Source organism: Asterias amurensis, chromosome 19 (genome assembly GCF_032118995.1).
Source record: "Asterias amurensis chromosome 19, ASM3211899v1".
In the NCBI taxonomy this organism is placed as follows: Eukaryota; Metazoa; Echinodermata; class Asteroidea; order Forcipulatida; family Asteriidae; genus Asterias; species Asterias amurensis.
In genome coordinates, this window is record NC_092666.1 from 14,095,517 (window position 1) to 14,117,185 (window position 21,669).

General features: G+C 41.7%; 1 protein-coding gene across 2 annotated transcripts; it reads right to left on the bottom strand.

Annotated features, from left to right (window-relative positions):
- Nucleotides 1-442: 442 nt before the first annotated feature.
- LOC139951672 (uncharacterized) lies at nucleotides 443-21,471 on the bottom strand. Of its 2 annotated transcripts, none has more exons than XM_071950658.1 (5): nucleotides 21,185-21,471; nucleotides 16,367-16,442; nucleotides 15,504-15,612; nucleotides 14,150-14,246; nucleotides 443-12,529 (listed from the first exon to the last, which is right to left on the bottom strand). In XM_071950658.1, exons 1-5 carry the CDS (start codon nucleotides 21,321-21,323, stop codon nucleotides 5,409-5,411), a joined length of 7,542 nt encoding a protein of 2,513 aa, XP_071806759.1. In that variant the 5' UTR covers nucleotides 21,324-21,471; the 3' UTR covers nucleotides 443-5,408. The 2 variants fall into 2 exon arrangements, with proteins under 2 accessions (XP_071806759.1, XP_071806758.1); XM_071950657.1 differs by having other exon boundaries at nucleotides 15,504-15,621.
- Nucleotides 21,472-21,669: the final 198 nt, after the last annotated feature.

Genomic DNA, 21,669 nt, shown 5'->3' on the forward strand with positions numbered 1-21,669 from the left:
TTCTGTGAAAAATATCACAGGCATGTTACTCGAGTGGGATCCGAACCCAGGACCTTTGCAATTCTAGAGCAGTGTCATACCAACTAGACCACCGAGATTGCCTGGTGGCTAGAGGCAGTTCGAATCCTATGTTTAGCAGCGGGTACTGCAAAACGATAAGATGTTATAAAAATTTGCATCGGGACAAAGTAACATCTGTGTATATGGGGTAAAAACCAGGATTAATATACTTTGTCCCCCAATGCAAATTTAACATCTCTTAAATCAGCGAGATATTTATAATCAGATTCAACATATAACAGGGAAAAGGTTTCCATAATCGGGGAGATTTTCAAACTTGTTCATCAAAACATCAACAAGTTTCCACCATGCAAAGTTTAAAATCCTACTTGTAAATTGATTAATCAAGGCTTACGCCACACATTTAATATGTCATGTATGCATTCACTGTACACACTTTATTTCAATACAAAATATTACATAGCCTTGATATCATCTTAGCTCTGTACAATATTTACACTATACAACGTACAATATTAAACACAGAGTTTGATAAAATACCTTAATATATAACAGTTAAAATCCAGGCACAAACTATTCAAATTGCTTCTACATGTACACTACCAGTGGACAAACACATAAATAATTCAGTCATTTTGAAACTCATCAAACCGTTATAAACTTCGTCATCTCTGGGCCTTATTATAGATCTGCTGAAGCACAACAAGTAGCAAGGCGACACAATTTTGCTTACCAGAATACGGTAACCAGTCAAACTGCTATGTCACATGTACAATTTGTGACTGGTAGACCGATCATTTCTGCTAAGCAGGAAGTTCTTTAGCAATTTTGTCTGCTTAAGCACCTCTATGAAATTAAGCCATGGTGAGGAAATTCAATCATAACAAAGAGGGATGGGGAAATGTCAGGGGTCTGGTTGTGACCGGGGGGGGGGGGGAGCTCTTTCCCAAGAAAATGAAATGTTCTGAAAACCTTCGAAGAAATTGCAGGTTTAGGGAAATTTAATTCAAAGGAACATCCTTCAGCTTTGAAGTTTCACCACAGGTCTAAGGAGTCCTGAAAAAATGGTTGATGCCAATGTTGAAAGTGGAAACCTTGTGAAAAATATAGAAAGGTTTGCGGTAACACCATAGTAATGACTACCTCTTATGAGTTGGGGTGGTTTTGAAAGAACCGTTGGTTTCAACCGTTGGTTTCAACTCTCCTCAGTACTACCTCAACTCATTAGAGAAAGTCATTACATGGTGTTACTGCAAACCTTTCTATATCGTATTTCCTTCCACCATGCAAAGTTTCAAATCCTACTTGTGAAAAATGTTTTCACTTACTCAGGAATATGCTCCTCCCTCAAAGGGAAGGTAAACGTTGGGTAATCACTCTTAAAAAGAATGCCAATAAAAGCCTCTGGTTTGAATCCTACAGCAGCGTTTGATATAAAGTATTTTGAGAATGATTTCACTTTGAAGTAACATGGTTATGTAAGAAGATGACAGTTTTGTTGCCCACGAATTTTAATCTGAGAAGCGTTTTTCCAGTTCCAAATATCAGACATTCCCTTTGCCCTAAATGTGTCTATGGTGTGACAAAAAAAAAAGGTAATTTTAAACTACTATTTTAAACAGAATTTTCTGACAAATACCACACTTGACACTCTTTTAGTTGTTGATACGTTTCAACAATGCTTTCACCAACAGCTTGGGTGCAATGAAAAGCTTGATAGTACAACAAATAAAGATGCTAAGCAGAAATATGTTTTTCATTTTTGTTTTACCCATTTACACCAATGTTTGTTAGCACTGTATACTCAGTACTTTCCTGAGTTCTGTGAACACACAATCACAGGCATATTACTCAGCTGGGGTTCGAACCCTCAACCTTTGCAATTCTAAAGCACTGTCATACCAACAAGACCACCGAGTTTGGAGTTTGGCCGGTAGCTAAAGGCATTTTGAATTCTTTATTTAATAGATAATTTAATACACGTAGATAAAAGAATTACAAAGGTAATGGGTTCGAATCCCACCCGAGTAATATGCCTGTGATTTGTTTTCATAGAACTCGGGGAAAGTGCCGAGTATACAGTGCGGACACATATCTGTGTATTAATGGGTAAAACAAAAGTCAATATTCTTTATCCCCGATGCCAATTCAGCATCTAACAGAAATATGTTACCAGCCAAAATGCCATGTCACTATAATATTACGCCTGGTGCCCTGTTTCTGGGTGAAACCATCAATTTATTGCAAAACTAACGGTAAAATTAAAATGGCATCTGATTCAAACAAAGCAAAGTCACCAAGGGAAATTTAAAAAATGGCAAGTTTGGTTTGTAAAAAATTGGTGGGCTAGTATAAAAAAAAAAGGGTGTCTTCTTATAATGGTAACAAAGATTTCTTGAACTTGACTTGGGTTCAGCCATGGGGTCTTGACTTTACAACATGCCACTGAATTTTTCAATTTGGACAAGTTGCCAGTTCATCTTTCCAAAACTACAACTCTGACTTTGAAAGCCGACATTAGCCAAAGTCTTGTTTTCGTTGAACGCTTCAACACGACCAAGCGAGGGACATACGCGTCTCGTGTTCTCCGCTCGTCAAACACAGGCAAAGCCCGTAAATTAGTCTAGACATCAAAAGAAGACAAAAATAGCAAGAAACTCTCTCACGAGGGTAAAACGACAACACAAATGAATTTTAAAAACGTAATACTTAAAACATGCCATTCATTCACTTCCGACAAGTATAAATAATTTCAAAATATTTACAATTTTCTCTATGATGAACTGTATACATGAACAGCGTCGTCTCTTAATCTTGTACAGTAAAAATAATACTGTCCATAAAACATTTCCTTTAAAAAGAAAAACCTCCTCCAGAAACCTGGGCGACTAGAGCGACTAGTTTCGCAGTCAAGCCTATTTGATTGCTTAGTCAAGTCACGACTATCATTTTTTACTTCCGCGATTTATCGTGCTGCCTCAACCACTTCAAAAATAGTCACGACTACCTGTTTGGTGAACCAACTGTGTCGCTCGAAACTATTCACAAATCACGACAAACAAATTTTACTTACAAAACACATTCAGACATCAATGACACAATCCTTTAATCCTTTCAGCTTGAGTGTTACTATATTGTGCCTGCGGCAAACGTTGCCAAAATGCATCTTGAGAACAATTTTTTTTGTCGCAAGTAGTGTCATAGTCGCCCAGGCCTACCTCCAATCGATGGGTCTTATTTTCACCTCGCACAACAAAATCACCACTCATCATTTTATTAAACCTTATATCAATTGTCTTCATTGATAGGATTTGGTCGTTAAATTAGCGATCAAATTTCATGATTTGTAATTCAATAATTGTATTTAATCGGAATTGTCGTCAATATTGATTTTTAAATTTCAGGTTTATTTATTTGAACTCGCTAAGCCATTCTCGATAAAACTTTTTTCCTGGAATAATGGGAGATGTGGACACTTTAAGTCTGTTCTGTATCCATGATAAAAGTCTAAACCCCCAGTAACTTTCAGAGCGCCACAATTGGTTAAAACATTTACAGAATAGCTAAATCATCATGAATGAAAGCTTGAGGTTTTTAACAAACTTTGTACCATTCCCCTTGACTGAAATCTTAAAAGCAAAGGGCGATTAAAAAAAATCGAATGAAAAAAAACCTGGGCCTAATTTTCATGGCCCAGCTGACCGTAAGCAAAATGCTTACACATGCTGACCGTAAGCAAAATGCTTATTGGCGTAGCCCCTGTGCCAATAATTTAAATGTCCCTCCTTGAATATATAAAATTTGAGTAGGAGCATGCATGCATGAGGGTTTGCATGTTTATAGCCCAGTGGCGGCGGTTTGTGCAGTAAAGACAAGACAAGACAAAATATCGTGCTTAAGGAAGTCTGCTCTTACATGTACGTCAAGCGTATTTCACAAATTAGCTGGAGATATTTTGCTTGTGCACTTGCGTACTCCGGTATTCTTTGCTTACACAGCAAGCACAGAAATTTGGCGCTAGTGTAGAAAGCAGAGAATGAATATCGTAAGTGCAGAAATCAATGGTAAGCAGATCCATGAAATCACACGAGATCCCGACAAAGCAAATGGACTTTAAAATTTCAAGACAGAAATAAAGTACCATCACTGTAAAAAAATACTCTGATCCTTTGCAGATTCTGACTCTGAAAAAGTGCAACACTCAGCTAATTTGATGATTATTTGGACGAGCTTTCTTTGAGTAATGATTTGTGCATGGCTACGAGAAAAAACCCATCCCGATGTACCTATTCCAGATAAATGAATACAGTAAAACTTTCGACAGAAAAATATACTTAAATATATAGCTATTAATAAATAATTCATATCGTGAATGGGAAAGGTGTTTTTGAATGGTTGCCATGGGTAACATGGTCTTAGGGTATGCAAACTTCATGAAAGCATTCTAAACTTTCTTTTGTTTTATTACATTTTTGAATGTGAGCATTTGATAAACCCCTCCCCTAAATGACCCAAACTATCTTTATATTTACCAATTTTCTTACACCAAATAATAGATGGATCCCACCATAGCCTTAAAGGAACACGTTGCCTTGGATCGGACGAGTTGGTCTATAAAAAGCATTTGTAACCTATTTTTATAAAATGCATACGGTTGGAAAGAAATTTTTTAAGTAGAATACAATGATCCACACAAGTTTGCCTCGAACTTGCGTGGTTTTCCTTTTACTGTGCGAACTAACACGGTCGGCCATTTATGGGAGTCAAAAGTTTGACTCCCATAAATGGCGGACCGTGTTAGTCAACGATGTAAAAGGAAAACCGTGCAATTTCGAGGCATGTTTGTGTGGATCATTGTATTCTACTTTGACAACATCTTTTTACACATTTATGCATTTTATAAAACATGGTTACAAACGCTTTTCAAAGACCAACTCGTCCGATCCAAGGCAATGTGTTCCTTTAAGTTTACTACATGTAGCCTGCGATCTTAGTGTTTTGTGTGTGTGCAATGCTCACTCTGGTATAGGCTAAACCAAACTATTTTGGTACATTTGTGTGCACAATGCTAACTCTGGAAAAAAAGACCTGAATTTTGTGTGCAATGCTCACTGTTTTTTTTTCTCCATTGGTAAACTGACTGCTTTTGTCAATGTTTGAAAAGGCTACCACAGTTTCAAAGATCCTTTTTTCAGCTTAGAGCTTCATCCTGTATAGTCTGAAAAGCAGGCCATGAAAAATAAACACACACTTACTTTTCTTTTAGGAAACTTTAACTTTCTGTTACTCAAAGGATTTCTGCCTTGCTAATTGTTAGTTTTGGATATTTTCATAAAGTTTGCACAATAACCACTCTAGGGTTGAGACCTTACGATAAAAAATTCTTCTTAGAATGGGAACGTTGAATGGTAGTGAGGACCCATTGGCATGCCCACTTTGAATGGGCGACCATCGGGTGGTGCCCCTTGTGATAAAAGACTGTCAATTCTTACATTATTACCAAATGACTGCGGATGTCTCGCTCCTACATTACCTCGGAGTGCCATTCCGTCTTCCATCTGGAGTGCTGGGTTACTGTGGAGGTGCATAGCTGGGATTAACGGTGGATCGTTGCAGTGACCGGGTTGCGAGTGCTGGTCGTTGAACAGGCTGAAGTTGAAAGGTGGGGGAACGTTGACCCCGCCGCTGATCTGCGCTGTCTTGCCAACGTTGAAGGTGTGTGGAGTTTGGTGCTCGGTGAAGACAGGAAAGTTAGGTGCGACATTCATTGGGATGCTTCCAGGTCTTCCGGGTCCGAACATAGCATTGAAAGGAGGTCCAATGTCTGACTCATTGCGGTTCTGATGGGACTTATTTGACTGCGTCGGACTTGGGAGGATAGGCCCCGGCAAATGAGGTAAGTAGGTCGGGAGTTCATTCCCACGTAACCTACGGGATGTGGACGGGGATAAACTTGACACAATTGAGGCATTCGTGGACGATGAAGGCGCATTTTGACTAGGAGTCATCCCCGAGGAGGAGAACAACGGAAGGAAAGGTTCGGAGGATTCAGGGGTTCGTTGCGTCGAGAATCCAGGCCAGTTTGACTGCTCTTGACCGCTGACATCTATATGTCGTAAAGAGCTGTCAATACTCTGCCCTTGGCTTAAACCATGGAAAAACTGTTCCGAGCTCTGGCCACCGCGTTTCCGCCCCTTCGTGGAGCCCTCCTGGAATCTGGGAGCACTCTGCACACTCTCAAAGGTCTGCCTCTGAGATTGGGCACTCGTTAACGTTCTTTCATTTGGGTTGGTTCTGCGCATGGTCGTAGCATGCGAGGACACCATGGCTTGATGCATGGAATGTGTCGTCGTCCTGGTATCGGCGACACTCGTCGCGTGATGCAATTCCATAGAAATGTTGGACTGTCGCTGCTGGTCCTGCGGTGGCATGTGCGGTAAATTATGATGATTGTGGTGTATGCTGGCACGCTTTGCGGGGTTGCTCTGAGCCGGCGTGTTTGATACTCTCTTGACCGCTTGACCATGCTGCTGGACATTCATCGACTGCGTCTGTGTTGTTCCGAAGCGCGCAGAATGACTCATGTCTGATTGGGTGTAGATGACGCTCTTATTTTGCGTTTCCTGGGACGGATCTGATACCTGCGCCATCTCACTTTGGCTGATGTAGGATGGCTGTGAGTGCACCTGTCTATTTATTCCTCTGCTTTCCTCTTGTCTGGAGTCCCTAGAGGCATTGACCACATTTTGATCTGTTAGGTTTTGCTTCTGGTTATCAAACATATTCAGATTAAAGTCAATAGGGTCTGTTGGGTCTGTTGACTGCCCAAGAAAATCTGTTCCTCTTGCAGTCTGCATGAAGTTCTGGAAAGAGTTTTGGTAGGAATTTGATACATGGTTAGAACCTGGACGTGACTCTTCGTGATGAAGAAACATGGGGTTCTGGTTCTGCTGGAATGGGTAACGCTTGGGATCAGGCACGTTGCTGCTGCTCTGCGGTTGTTGGTGGGGGACGTTGATCACCGGAGACTGCCTCTGACTGCGGATGCTGTTTGTCTGAGTTGTCTGCCCAGGCTGAGAATCCGATGTTAGATTGTGCACCTGGAGATCTGGGAATCCCGAAGGCGAGGAGTGTTCACTGATACAAGGCTGCATGGGGGAGCAGTCCGGCTCCGAACTACTCCTTATTGAATGACTAGAGCTATTTGATCCCCTGCGGGTCGGCTTCTTGGTTTTTACCTTCTCGACGACAGGAGGAACGACTGGGTTTGGCTCTCGATTCATGGGCATAGAGAATTGCTGCGATACATCAACAGGTTGAGATTGAAGCTGTTGATTGTGCTGAACTACAGGAGATGAACTCGTCACATTAGTGTTGGTTCTCATCCCGGCTGGCGCATCGTTAAGATGAGAGGAATACAACGATGAGCTTTCTGTTCGGGAAACATTGGGACGACCATATCCCTCATTATTGGACGGGTTCCAGAGGGAATGCACCTGGGCAGGTGATTGCGAGGACGTCACCGCGGCTGATGAAGGATTGCTAGCTTTCGGCTTCTCCTTCACAACTTGTCTGTTTTCCCTCCTCTGGATTGTCATCACAAGACTGGAATCCTTACGGCCGCTACGCTGTGAGCTCTGAGAGATATTCTGTACACTGAAGGAGTGTTTATCCCTGGACTGGTTGTACTCCCCAGCTGTAGCCGGACTGCCATCTCCATCCTCTTCTCCTTCCGCCAACCAAGGATACTTATCAATCAGATTTGGGTTCAGCTCTCGTTTTCCAATCTGATCCATATCGCTTGGGGGCGCCCCTTTAACCAGTTTGACCTCACTGTTGTTCACAGGCCTCTCAGGCTGTTCCTTCTGGCAGCTGGACTTCCGCTTGCTCTTGGGGATTTTTATTTTCAGCGGGGGAATGGTTTTCTCTACTGATTTAGGCTTCTGGGGTGGTTCCTCGACAGGAGAGGGACTTTTAGGTCTCTTCGGAGACTCTGTAATTTCCGAGGTCAGGGTTCGGTGGAGATTTTTAATGGAGAATGTCTTTCCAGGCTGGGATTTCTTTCCTGCATTTGATGCGCTCTCTGGAGATCGTCCCGGAGGAGACGTCAAGGGTGTTGGTGTTGTCAAACTGATGGTTTCAGTTCTCGGTCTTGCCGTACTTTCCGCTAAAGACATGAGGTTTTGGAGACCAATATTGTCAACACTACCACCATTATTCTGGGTTGCTGTGTTGGGTTGCTCGAGCGCCACTTGCAGTAGAGTCTCTGTTGGGCCTTGGAGCTCTGAATTTGTCCTAGTTTGAACTGACAAGGGGTTCGGGAATTCATGTGTGCCTCGACCCATTACTCCTGTCCGTGTTTGAACTGGCGAGGGGTTTGGATAATCAGGTGTACTTCGACCCATTACTCCTGACCTAGTTTGAACTGTCGATGGGTTCTGGAATTCAGGTGTGGCTCTACCCATTGCTCCCGTCCTAGCTTGAACTGGCGAGGGATTTGGAAAATCAGGTGTACTTCGACCCATTGCTCCCGTCCTAGTTTGAACAGGCGAAGGGCTTGGGAAATCAGGTGTGATTCGACCCATTCCTCCTGGCCGTGTTTGAGCTGGCATGGAATTTGGAAAATCAGGTGTACTGCGACCCATTCCTCCTGTCCTAGTTTGAACTGGCGAGGGGTTCTGGAATTCAGGAGTAGCTCTACCCACTGCTCCCGTTCTAGCTTGACCTGGCGAGGGATTTGGGAAATCAGGGGTGGCTCTACCCATTGCTCCTGTCCTACCTTGAGCTGGTGAGGGGTTTGGGAATTCAGGTGTACTTCGACCCATTCCTCCAGGCCGTGTTTGAGCTGGCAGGGGGTTTGGAAATTCGGGTGTACCTCTACCAATTCCTCCGTGGTCATCTACTCTATGACTTCTGTTCATGTTACCAGGGTTCCAGGAAATACATGAATCTGCTGAAGAATGGGGTGAATCAAGATTACCCATGGCAGTCACCGTTGGTGTAACGTCTAAGATGGAGGGACGTTCCAGTTGGGAACCATGACTCCCACTTGTTGGCAGATGTTGCATTCCTCTCAGGCCGTCTTGACTTGGCATTGCAGTTTTGTTCAAGTCCATTAGTTGGGGCTGCTCTTGTTGAATATTTGAAGACGTGTCTCCCATGTTTTGCATTGGATCTGACGATGGGAACGAACCTTCAGACATTTCACGGCTGAAGCTGAGAGGTGGTGATTCTTGACTCGGTGTTTGTGATGTGGGAGCTTGCTTGCTGCCGAGAGAGGACGAAGGACTCAGCCAAAGTGGAGAAAACAGCCCAGACCCTCCTTGCTGGCTCACGTCTGAAGATGTCGATGGCACGGGCATCTGAATAGGGGTAGTAACACTGGACGGTGGAGGTTGTGTCTGAGTTCTGGCTGGCTGCAATCCACGGGCAAGCTCTGATGCTTTAGAGTGGTGGGATATCCACGCTGATTGCTGTACAACCTGAGTTGATATTAAATCCTGATCACTCTCATTGGCAACAGGGGTAGCTGTGCACGAGTCAGACTTTTGGACACCGCTCTCCGGGATTGATGAGTTGATGGAGAAGATACTCGGGATTGGTGAGACAAAACCGGCCGCGCTACTGTCCGATGTTGCCACCGAAGCTTGACTGACTGTCGGCGAGTCTAACATAAAGCTTTGCGTGGATGAAACCGGTGGGGCCTCACTCTGTGCAATAACTGCACCTGGATGGATGCTGTTAGCAGGAGCTACAGGTTGCTCAGAGTTAAGATTTGATACGGAATCCACACCTTGCTGTTGAGGGACAACAGACTGTCCACCACTCAGAGAGGTGATGGAGTCTCGAAGATTCGTCAATTCTTTCAGGGAATTCACTCCACTGTCGTTCTTTTGAAAGTCTGACTCTTCTTCGATGTATGTAGGTAGACCGCTGACACTCATTGAGCTGCTCAGAATATCACTTCCGAAATTGAAGGATGGAAACGATGTAAAAGCATTACTTGAATTGGTTGGGGTTGAGTCTGTTGAGCCACAAACAGCGATGCTGTTGGCAGATGAGACAATAGGCAGGTTTGTTGAGTTGCCAGCTATTAGAGCTTCAGTTGAGTAGTTTGATGTTAGAGTTGTTGATCCAGGTATGTCTACTTCCTTGTCTGTAGCATCTGGTTTTTCCATCCAGCTTTGTAGCAAGGACTCTGCGATCATGTTAGCTCTCTCACAAGGTGATCCCTCAAGAGACACATCACCTGACTTACTCATGGGTACCGCGTCGTCGTTTGGTGTTCCAGTTTTGGAGGAGTGGCTGTGATGATGATGGTGGTGTTTCTTCTTCTCTTTGTCCTTCTCCTTGTTTTTCTTTTTCTTTTTCTTCTTGGGCTTGTGCTTTTCATGATGGTGCGTTGACGTATCTATCGTGTCGTCAGAGGTGGACACCACATTGTGCAGAGGGGTAGAGAAGTTGGTCGGCAACTCACGGCCCAGGTTTTGCTGATGAATTGATAAACCTGACTGTAAGGTCACCATACCAGCGCTGTTTATGCTTTGCTGGGTTATGTTAGGCTTGATGTCAACTCCAGACCCTGAGATGTCGCTGAAATTCAGCAATGGAGAGCTCTCCTCCATCGAATTCGGTGAGAAGATAGACTCTGCGGCTTTGGCAAGGATATCATTGTCTCTGTCGTTTGAATAATCTGCTATGTCATCTTCGTTACGGTCGGAAGACTCCTGCCCTGACGTAAGTACGTTGAGCGGAGCTAGAATGTTGGATTCCCCAGGAGTTACAAAACCCTTCTGGTCGTCAACAGACTGAGGCTCCTGTTTCAGGACATGAAGAATGTTTTGCTGCGAAGAGCCTCCACCTTGGCCTGTCACAATGGTGCTTGGACTGGCTTGGTGTGTGAAGCTCACACCTGTGTTTGCAGGAGCACCCTGTTGAGTATTCACAGGCATTGTGTTTTGAAATCCTTGGCCGGACATGATGTACTGTCCCCCGTTGCTGGTCTGTAAGACTCTATTCCCGGACTGATTGATGGGTAGAGTCACATAGTTCTGATTGACACCTGTTTGTTGTGGTTGTTGCTGCTGCTGTTGTATCGGCTGCATGATGGGCTGTGTTCCGGAACCCGCTGCTGCCTGATTGCTCTGCTGCTGCAGAATCACAGGAATCAACTGCCCGTTCTGTTGAATGTAGACCAGATTCTGCGTCGTCATTGGTCTACTCTGCTGCACTATCTGCATCGGCATGACATTCTGCGACATTCCTTGATTTTGTGGCTTCTGCATAACAATTTGCTGGCCTTGTGAGTTGACGATAATGTTACTAGTCTCAGCCCCTGTTCCAGCGACAGGTAGACGAACTACACCGCCTGGTGGTGGAGTAGCCATATTTACATGCTGCTGACCGGCTGTCTGACTCATGGAGGGTGAGCCTGTACGTGAAGGCTCGGTTTCGGTCTCTGAAATACTTTTGACCTTTGACAGTGACTTTTTCTTGGATTTCGTTGTGCTTTCAGATCCTTGCATTATCTGAGCGTTAACACTGGTACCACCAGAGGCAGGCTGGGGCAAGATCATAGGCTGCGAGGAACGAGTTGAGGGTGCAGCTGATGATGGGGCAATGCGAATAGGTACATTCTGTCCTTGGCGAACAGGAAGGGTCAGCATGATCGCTTGATTACCTGACTGGGTGGTTCCGCTCTGTCCAGCACCTTGTACGAGTGGTACGATGTATCGCACTGACTGGACCTGACCAGGTGCCTGGACGTTACCACTCTGCACCAGGACGGTATTCTGATTCCCTGGTGTTGTTATCGGTGTGTTTACGGCCTGGGTCACCATTGTGCTCTGAGCTGTGGTTGTATCGGAGATGCTTGTATTGAGTTGTGTCGACTGCTGCTGTTGTGGCCCCACCTGCTGCCCGCTCGTCATCTGCGCCTGGGTCGTAACAACACTTCCTTCGATGCTGGCCTGACTTAGCGACACTGGCTGCGAGGCTTGGTTGCCGATGACAACTTGATTGGTCGCCTGGTTACCAGACATGCTCACAACGACTGAAGTTTGATTGGAAATTTGCTGGGAAGGAATCGATGTGCTTGTGTATTTATTCACAGCCGGGACAAGAATATACCCCGAACCATTGGGATTAGGCTGGAGGATGGCCATTCCACCTGGGGTGCCCTGAAGGTTCCCAACAAGTGTTGTCTGTCCGCCACCGATGACGTGAGGTTGTTGCATCTGGTTCATTCCTTGGACGGCGACTGTGACTTGATTAGGTCCTCCTGGCAAGTAGGTTATGTGTGGCTTCGTCTGCGCTGTCGCAGCTGCTTTGCTCGTGGCAGACGCACTGCTCCCACGGTCAGACTTCCTGGAGTGTCTTGAAGTAACTTTTGGTTGCTCCACCATCCCATTTGGATGAGACTCCATGTCTTGGATGATCTCCTGGTTGCGTTTGTTCTCCGCTCTCAATTTCTCGTTTTCCTTCCGAAGTTTCTTGATTTCTTCAGCGGCTGAAAAGGATAAGAAACAAAACAGAATGTCATTGAAATGTTACTGTGAAACTCTTCCTCATTTCATGGTAAGTTATAAAGTTACACATTGACATATAAATTTTACATGAACATGTATCTTTAGGGACAGCACAGTGTACTAAACAATTTTAACTCTAACTACACATCTCTACACTTAGTAAACACAAACTTTTTCTTTAAAACAATAGGACTAGGGCAAAGGCTGTTAACAATTGGCAGCTCTGGCTACGTCTATGACTATTGCTAGGACAGCCTATGCTTCAATAAATGTTAACTGGATATTCTAGCCATAGCCACAAATGCTAATTGGGAATAGGCCAAAGTCAGACAAGAAGAGGAAAAGAGTCTAGGCTTATAAAGAAACTATAAAGTATTCATAAGTAAAAAACAACACAATAAGACAAAAAATGCTAGAGTTAACAATTTCAATATTCTTACATGTCTAACAGACAGATTATCAAAATGGGTTAGTCGGTTTCAACCAATATCTGCAAATACATGTTTACTGATTTTTCTACTGAATACAGTATAAAATAAACAAAGAATTATTCAACAAAGTACATGTTGTTTGCTTGTTCACATCACTGGAAGAAAACAAAATGTGCATGTGTGTACTATGGACACTGGCACTAAAATATTGGGGAGTTTTTGTTTTCGACGGTGGATGGTTCTGCGATGGTAATGATGACATTTGGATCAACTGCGCATGCGTTAGCTTTGAGGATGGTCGTCCCTTAATTTTTACAACAGTTCTTGGGATAAGTCTGCGTTTTGCTGAAAAAGACAATGTTTGGCTATAAACTACTATCGCAGAACCATCCATCATTGAAAAAAACGAAAAAAGAAAAAAAAACTCTGCATTGTACACCTGTACATGTGTTAGCTCCAAACTTAGTATAAACATAACAAAATCAAACGACTACATGTACACATTATTTGTAATATAGGACAAACGACATGGTTTGGCCAGTTAAAAAGCAACAAAGAATTCAGAAAAACATGATTTAATATCAATTTGAGCATTAACTACAAAACCATAAAAATTGTCACATGTTTTTTAATAAAACACATCAAAGCACAAGAAACTTTGGTCAGTGCTAAAGTTTTCAGCGCAGGTAAAATTATCGCAACAAGTTGTCCCACCTCATGAAAAGCATGACAACTTCACCAAGTGTAATTCTTAGTCCGACAGAATAAAACAGAAAATGCCTTTTGATTTTGATTGTGGTTTGAGTAAGAGAACATCTCAAAAAATTGTACGCATTTAGGTTCATTTAAAAAATACAAAACAAGACTGCCCGAATTGTCTGGACAAGAGCTCACCCCCGTTTCTGACAGGCGCTCCAGAGTTGTGCCGAACCAAATTCTTTGAAGTACATGAACAGTTTGACGTCTGAAAGAGTTTAGAGTGACTGGACGCACTAGAAGTCGTAAGATTGACTGATTCAGGTGTTCAAAACGACTAGAGTTGCTCCCAATCTATTTGGTTCAGCGCGACTCTGGCGTGCCTGTCCGTAATGGGTGCTACTGGCCTGACGCTAAAATCACTGGCCTCACAGTCCGGTGTAAATTTTGACCACCTGATCTACGAGCTCTTACCTTCTGGGTCGGAGGTGTTTGCCAGGAGGAGTTTCTCTTTCTGTTCTCGGAGTTCATCAATGTAAAGACACGCCTGCTCCAGTATCTGATTCTTGCTCTACAAGTAAGAATAATAGTAACAATTTGATTAATAGATGTTTCCTTTGCATTTAAGGGATAAAGAATATTATCCATACATTTTGGAGGCACTGTAGTCTGTATACTAAATACTCGGTGCTTAACAATTTTTGTTAAAATTTACATGTATTTATTATGCACCTTTTTCAAGCTGAGTAGGGACCTCAAAAATATGAACACTTTTTGTCACAAGTCTACAGTTATACAAGCAATCAGCTGCACAAGTCAAGCTAACAAATGTACATTAATTTTGAATTTTTGGGGGTTGAAATAAGAAAACTTGATACAGCTTAGCCTGGAGTGCCCCTTTTTAAATCGCAGGTCGCTGGCTCAAATCCTGCTCCAGTCAATGTTTTCATTGTTTAAACCCAAATTATTTAAAATTTACCAACTCAGTCAATTTGCAGTTTATTAAAAATGGCAATTATCACAAAGGTCAAATTGCATTGCCTGTTTTGCCAGTAAAAAGATACTGTAAATTTGAAATTACAAAAACATAGAACGAGAAATGACAACAACAAAAAGGTACGTACACACTCACAATAAAAAACGGGCAATTAATTAAATTCAAGTGAATTAATATTAATTATAATAATAAAACCACCTTTATTGTGCGCATTTCATCATAACAATTTTCAAAAGGGCATTAGAAAAATCTACAACAGCATAAAATCAGCACAGATCAAGAAAAACAGCACAGAGCAAAGATAGTGACAATTTGTAAACTGACTACTAGTTATTTTGGGGATGGTTGACAACAACATTCAGTTGGGGAACGGTTAAAGGGAAGGTACACCATGTGGTAATTACTCAAAACAAATATTAACTTAAAAACTGACTTGGTAACGAGCATTGGAGAGCTGTTGATAGTATAAAACATTCTGGGAAACGACTCCCTCTGAAGTACCGTAGTTTTTGAGAAAGAGGTAATTTCTCACTAAAATAATAAAAGACTTCTAGCTAGAGGTCCTTTATTCTTATCTGAAAACACACAAATTCGTCCAACAAGGGTGTTTTTTCTTTTATCATTTCTCACAACTCGATGACCGATTGAGCCCAAATTTTCACAGGCTTGTTATTTTATGGCTCTGATGGGATACACCAAGTGAAAAGACTGGTGTTTGACAATTACCAAACGTGTACCTTCCCTTTAAGTGTATCTAAGTTATTTTCACAAGGCTGGGATTGCAGCAATCCTTAAAGTTGGAACGAAAATGAGACTGAGAGAGTAACTTACCATTTTGGTTGTCTGACATATCGGGATGATATCCCCAAGTTTAATGATGCCGATGTTGATCTTGCATTTCCGACGCCGTTCGATCTCATTATGCGAGTCTCTCTTCTTTCTGTCTTGTCTAATTAGAAGAAGCGACAGATTCAGAAGATTGAGAGAAAGAAAAGAAAAAAAAAAATCAAAATGAGTCAACTTTAACGGAAGCCAGTCTGATGTACAGTGTAATAATTAACACTTACATTATACAATTTTTTTAACAATTTTGTTATGAAAGTCGCCTGACACACAAGGCCTGAAGGCCACTTCAAGGTGTGGGCTACAATTATTTTTTTCCAGAGGCCATTGCCACCTACTCCTAGGGCTAAAACAGGGTTACCCCTTTCACAGTCCATACGAATGTAGACTTGGGTATCTTCAATTCGAAGCCTAGCCGGTAGAGCAGAAAGCACTACCTCCCCAATTTTATGTAGCAAGTGTCACGACCGGGATCCGAACCCACACCCTGCTGATCAAACACTAGTGCTTGAATTCGGCCATGACACTGCCACAAATAATAAGGAACAAACCACATGTGATTTTAAAACCACAATGTCCTTTTAAATCTGTGTAACTTGGCATTAAACCAACGATTGTATTATTCTTATGTGCCAATGGAAGCTAAATTTCTGTACATGTATGTGGACAATAAAACCTTAGCCTCAATTAAAAAGAATATTAAAAAAAAAAAAAAAAACAAGAAACAAAGCAAGTACATGTACCATCACGAAAGGCCTAGATTGTGCAAGTCACACATTCAACAATTTTGGAACCTCCTTATTCAAATGATGTCTCGCACATAGGGTCTGTTAAGAGACTGGTTTACTTACGAGACGTCTGTGGTAATGTTGTGCATCTGCAGTCCCATCTCCAATGGAGTGGTTGTCAACAACTGTTGAGCCATCACTGTAAATAGTAAGAAAACAGAAATAAGTATTAAATACTTGAGCCATCCATGTAAATAATTAAAAAAAAAAAAATAACAAGTGTTAATGCTTGTTTTAAGTACAATTGCACAAGCTCAAATTCCAAACCTTCTTTGAGCACGAGTGGCACACTTAATTAATAATAATCTTCACGAACATGATGAAAACTCAACTTTTCCAAGTCTAGTACAGCAGGCCTGAAACTTCAAGGAGGCAACGAAGGCGATTGCCTCCATGACCCCTGGTCATTGCCTTGGTGCCCTTGGAATGCTCCAGTAGAAATTTACAATTTCCTCATAGGGTGCCCCTTACCGAGGAGAAAATGCCTTAGTGCCTATTCCCTTTCAAAAACGAAGCATACAGGCCCGAGTACAGCAAATACATGTTACATTATGCAGAGCTCAGAAAAAAAATCCCAGTGCTTATTTTGCAAACCATAACCCTTTCCTTTTGTCAATTCAGGCTTTTATCCAAATATTTTGGGGAATACTAACCCAAAACATGCAAAATGGTTAATAATAATAATATTGATAGTAACAATAATACATGTAGCACCTTCTTGTAAGGATTAATGTTCAAATCCATCATGCAATGACGCTCATGACCCCCAAACAGTTATTCTTGTCATTATGTGTGTGTACAAAGTTAAGGATACATGTACATGTACAGTATTACAAATGTGTATGTTTACGTATAAATTTTATGAAAAGTATAGTAAATAAACAGTAGAAAAAGAAAACATATTTTGTGGAAATTGCCTAAAGTTTACATACATGTATTTTGCAAAAGGTCCTCTTCATTGTAGTAATATTGTACAACAGACATGCCTATTTTGATTATGTTGACTACACTGTAGTGATTCCAGGGGAAATATGGCTACATGCCAACTCTGCAGCCAGACATGCCAGATGTATCATTTGCACTAGATGTAAGAACATAATTATGCGCATATCTAATGTAGTAGGTCAAAGTATTTTGTACAATGTATACATGTGGGGCAAAAGCATAATGCATAATAAATGACTGGTTACAATTGATTGACCAAAATGTGGGAACATTTTGAAGGCCACTAAAATAATGAACAGGTGCGTAGAGAAGATTGCCTCTATTGCCTCATAAATGTTTTTAAGTGGATTGTAGATACTTTTATCAATTAACTCTTGTAACAAGATCGCTGAGACTGGGCAAATCACCTCTTTAGAACAGGAACATTGTTATAAGAGGACATCAAAACAAAGAAACACAAAGAAGAAAAGTGATTTAGGACAAGCAGAACCGTTTGTACATAACAGAACTCTGGAACATTGTTATAAGACCCCCTTCCCACTGGACCCCGCATTGATCTCCCAATTCGAGAAGAGGGCGATCAAGACCCCGAAAAGGGCGATCAAAGGGCGATCAACGAGAAACAGGCTCCAGTGGGAACGCGAGGGGGGATCAGGATCTGACCGTGCAATTTTGATCCTCCTCGGGAGTCATGGAGGCCTACAAAACTGGGTATTTATGTGCTCGTCAGGTACTCGTTTGATCTTAAATTAAATGCACACTAAAAAAAAGTATGTTTGTCATTTTTGGGGCAGGGCGGCCCATAACTTTAGCAGGGCAACCAAATCTTTGGCAGGGGGGCCTAAATTTTAAAAGGGCGGCCCGCCCTCCCAAAACATGTGTGGAGAACACTGCATGGTCTTGTTAGCAGCGACATGCTACATGGACACTGAACTCATGTGCGCGTTTTAACGCACAAAGAACAGTTATCGTCCAATCATTTGCCTCCTTTGACCCCAGTAAGGGAGCTTAACAAATCATTCTTCTGAAGAGTCACCGGTCTCAAAGTATCAGTAATGTGATTAACGCACGAAAGAGACAGGAACCATCAAAAGCTAAAATATGGCCCCTGAACATGTCTGGAAGTATCGCCGGGAGAAAAGTCACACAATTTTGGCATTTTACTTGATTATATCGTTAAAAGGGTATTTATTTATGGTAACAATAGTGTTCTGACCCGGTCTTTACTGCGTGTTAATGACATTATATTGATGTAACTTGCACTGTACACTCATAAGGCACCTAAAGCCATTTACGTGTAAGATTTGAATGTTGTCTGGTACAATGACAGGGGTTTCTCTTAACTTTTTTTTCAATCGCCTGCCGGGCGCGTCACCCAGAAATCTTGATCACCTCGCATGCTTTTTCACTAGCCCGCATGTATTATTGATACACACAATTCGAGCTGTTAAATTTTTTTTTTAAATCACGGAAATGAGGTCCTTGGAGTTGCATTTTTTGATGATTTTATCTTTGAATTTATGCCCTAAATTATCCCTTTACCATCAAAAACCATTTTAATGAATTTGTGGTTTGAGGATTGGTTATTTCGAACAAGTTTAGAACTCCGTTTGCCACAAAATGTTTGTAAATCATTGATCGGTCAATGAGAAATAATTCAATGAACTTTGCCCCGCAACGCCCTCTGTCGGCAAAAATTGTTATTAGAATTCCTCCAAGGTTGTGCATTGTGCACTATCTGCAGGCGTAGTGTTCAACGTGTGGCAATTCTAAGTTACATGTACGTTCGTGAACATGTACTGCGTTGAAGTCTAGCCAAGAAGATCATATTGGATTTATTAACATCCTTCAACGGCCAATCAAAGCGTGCCTATGGGAGTTAGAATGGACTTTGGTCGACCGTGTGTGTTGTGTACATATTATGTGCTCTCCATGCTGCATGGACTAGTGCAATGGTCGACTGGGTGTGGATACTCATACTTGATTATATGTGTTTTCCGAAAAATGAGGACAGCTACTCAGATCCCAATCGCCCCAAATTAAATCTAGCAAATATCTAGTCTTGTCAAACTTACTATTTTAAAAGGTTTAGTAAAAGTTTCCTTTTGGATTTGCCACTGTACCCTCTTTTACATGTATGTAAAAAGGAACAACTCTTTGACCTGTTGACTCGCCCAGCGGGCTAGTGAGAAAAAGTTTTGACTCGCTCAACGCTATTTTCGCTCGCATTTGGCGACCGCTAATTTGGAACCTGAATGACATGTACATTGTACACAAATACCAGTCACAAGTCACCACTTAAGTTTGCATTCCTCAGAGATAGAGAAAGTACCTACATGTAGCACTGAACCACAATTCCAGATCAGAGGACATGGATCTCGCTTCTACATGTACATCCCGCACTGCAGCAGTCAGGTCTATGTATCATCATTCTTTCCTCGCACAATTAGGGACTGGAACTGCTTGAAGACGGACCCTGCACTCTCACACTCTCTAGATGCATTCAAGAATGCACTGAGGGTCTCACCTACATGTAGTTAGTAATCTTGCTGGCCAGTTTTTACTTGCACCACATATATTTTTGCACCTGATTGGCTTACGGTCCCATGGTTTCAAGCGTGCGCCCAGCCACAGTGCGGTAATCTTCAAATTTTCTGAAGCAGCACTTTAACATGTTTAAAGGAAGAAGAAGCGCAATGTAACATGTAGTTACGGTGAACGGTGAACACCCATACACAACTCTGAATGGATGTGTATGGCACAATGGTACCAGGGTCTGCTCATCTTGAGGTTGCTACACAAAAGCTTGCCCTGAATGATGTGACATACATGTAGCAACTGTCTCTATAGTCTGAGGAATTCAAATGCAAGTACACATTGTGACTTGAAACAAGTCATTATACCAGACTGACATTATTCTTATCAGTTCAACGCTAACAAAATTAACATTTCAAACGATTCGTAACTTAACGATCCCTTCTCACACTATGCGTCAAGTACAAAACAATGCATATATATAGGTTTGTTAAAGTTGAAAAATAAACAACGCCCACCATTGCACATGGCAGATGGGGCAGATTCAAAATAGTGCTTTGAGTTTGTCATTGTCATTGTCTATTTATGAGCATTTGTTTTAAAGGTACTGGGCCCAACAAACTTAACATTTGTAAATGTTCTGAACAAAAATATTGAAATAAATGATGTGCACTTTTCGTTAGCCTATGGTTCTTGTAAACCCTCAGGTTGTCTACGATCCGTCTTCTTTAAATTTCAGGGTTCTCTGTGAACTTCATCATGATCATGGGTTATCATTTCTTGAAAAGTTTGGTGCAATCACTTTTTCTATTGTTAAAAATAAAACAGTAGGCTATCTAATTTACTCAAGATGAGATATTTATTTCTGCCAAAGTGAGTGAAAACGTGGTGGCAGGATATTTGACATATTCACCATTTTTGCATTTTGTTTTGGGGTCATTCTCAACATTTGTCCGTATCTGCTGTGAGTCACAGAGTTGCAGTTGGTATTTTCAATTTTGTTCTGGATAAACATGACACTTTGGGCGGATAATAAACCACTCTTACCACTCCAGGTCCGAGTTGGATTTTGTAAATCATCAGTTTTGTTTGCTGTTCTGTTGACGTTATATCTCAAAAAAAGTATTTTATTTAATATTTTTAAAAAATTAAATTATGCCTTGCCCGCTGCCGTCAGCCGTCCCCGCCATTTCCAGGACCAGAATCTCCATTCTTCAAACACGCCAAAATAAAACTCATGTAACATGTTGGTATACAAAGGCACAAGTGCTATATTTAATATTTGTTTCATTACTTCTATTCCAGAAGACTTCGGCATCACATTTATAAACAAGGAAAGAACATAAAATGTGCCGTTTTATCCTATTCAATTTGTGCACGATTTACAATGCAAAAACGTACCTGTTTCGACCGTCGTAGCGTTGTCTGTTTCCGACACTTCACCATTCAAGTACTTTTCAGCGGCATTTGTTATCAATTCCGTTCTTCGGTTAACCTCATTTTCGTCAATTGGATGGCCTCGAAGATCTTCTGTATCCATAATGATGGAATGGAGTGAAAATTTACACTCCCATACACGTTATTTTGTTCAAAATTTTAATTGTTTATGTCAAAGAAAATTAATAGCGAATGACTTGTCGCCATTTTGACTTGCTCTTAAAATGTCTGATACCAGCCTCTTTGCCACATTGCTTTTGTACACAGTCTTCGGTTTGGGACCAGTCTCAAGTTCAACAGCCTCGTTTCTAAAATTGCAACATTATAAAATTTGTATTTCAATAGAGGGCGCTGTAACTTTTGGGCGATCTAGTTCGCTTATATTCACAATGCTCTATGCGGCATCACTAATCATCATCGATGTTGAGGTCTCATTGAATACAATGAAA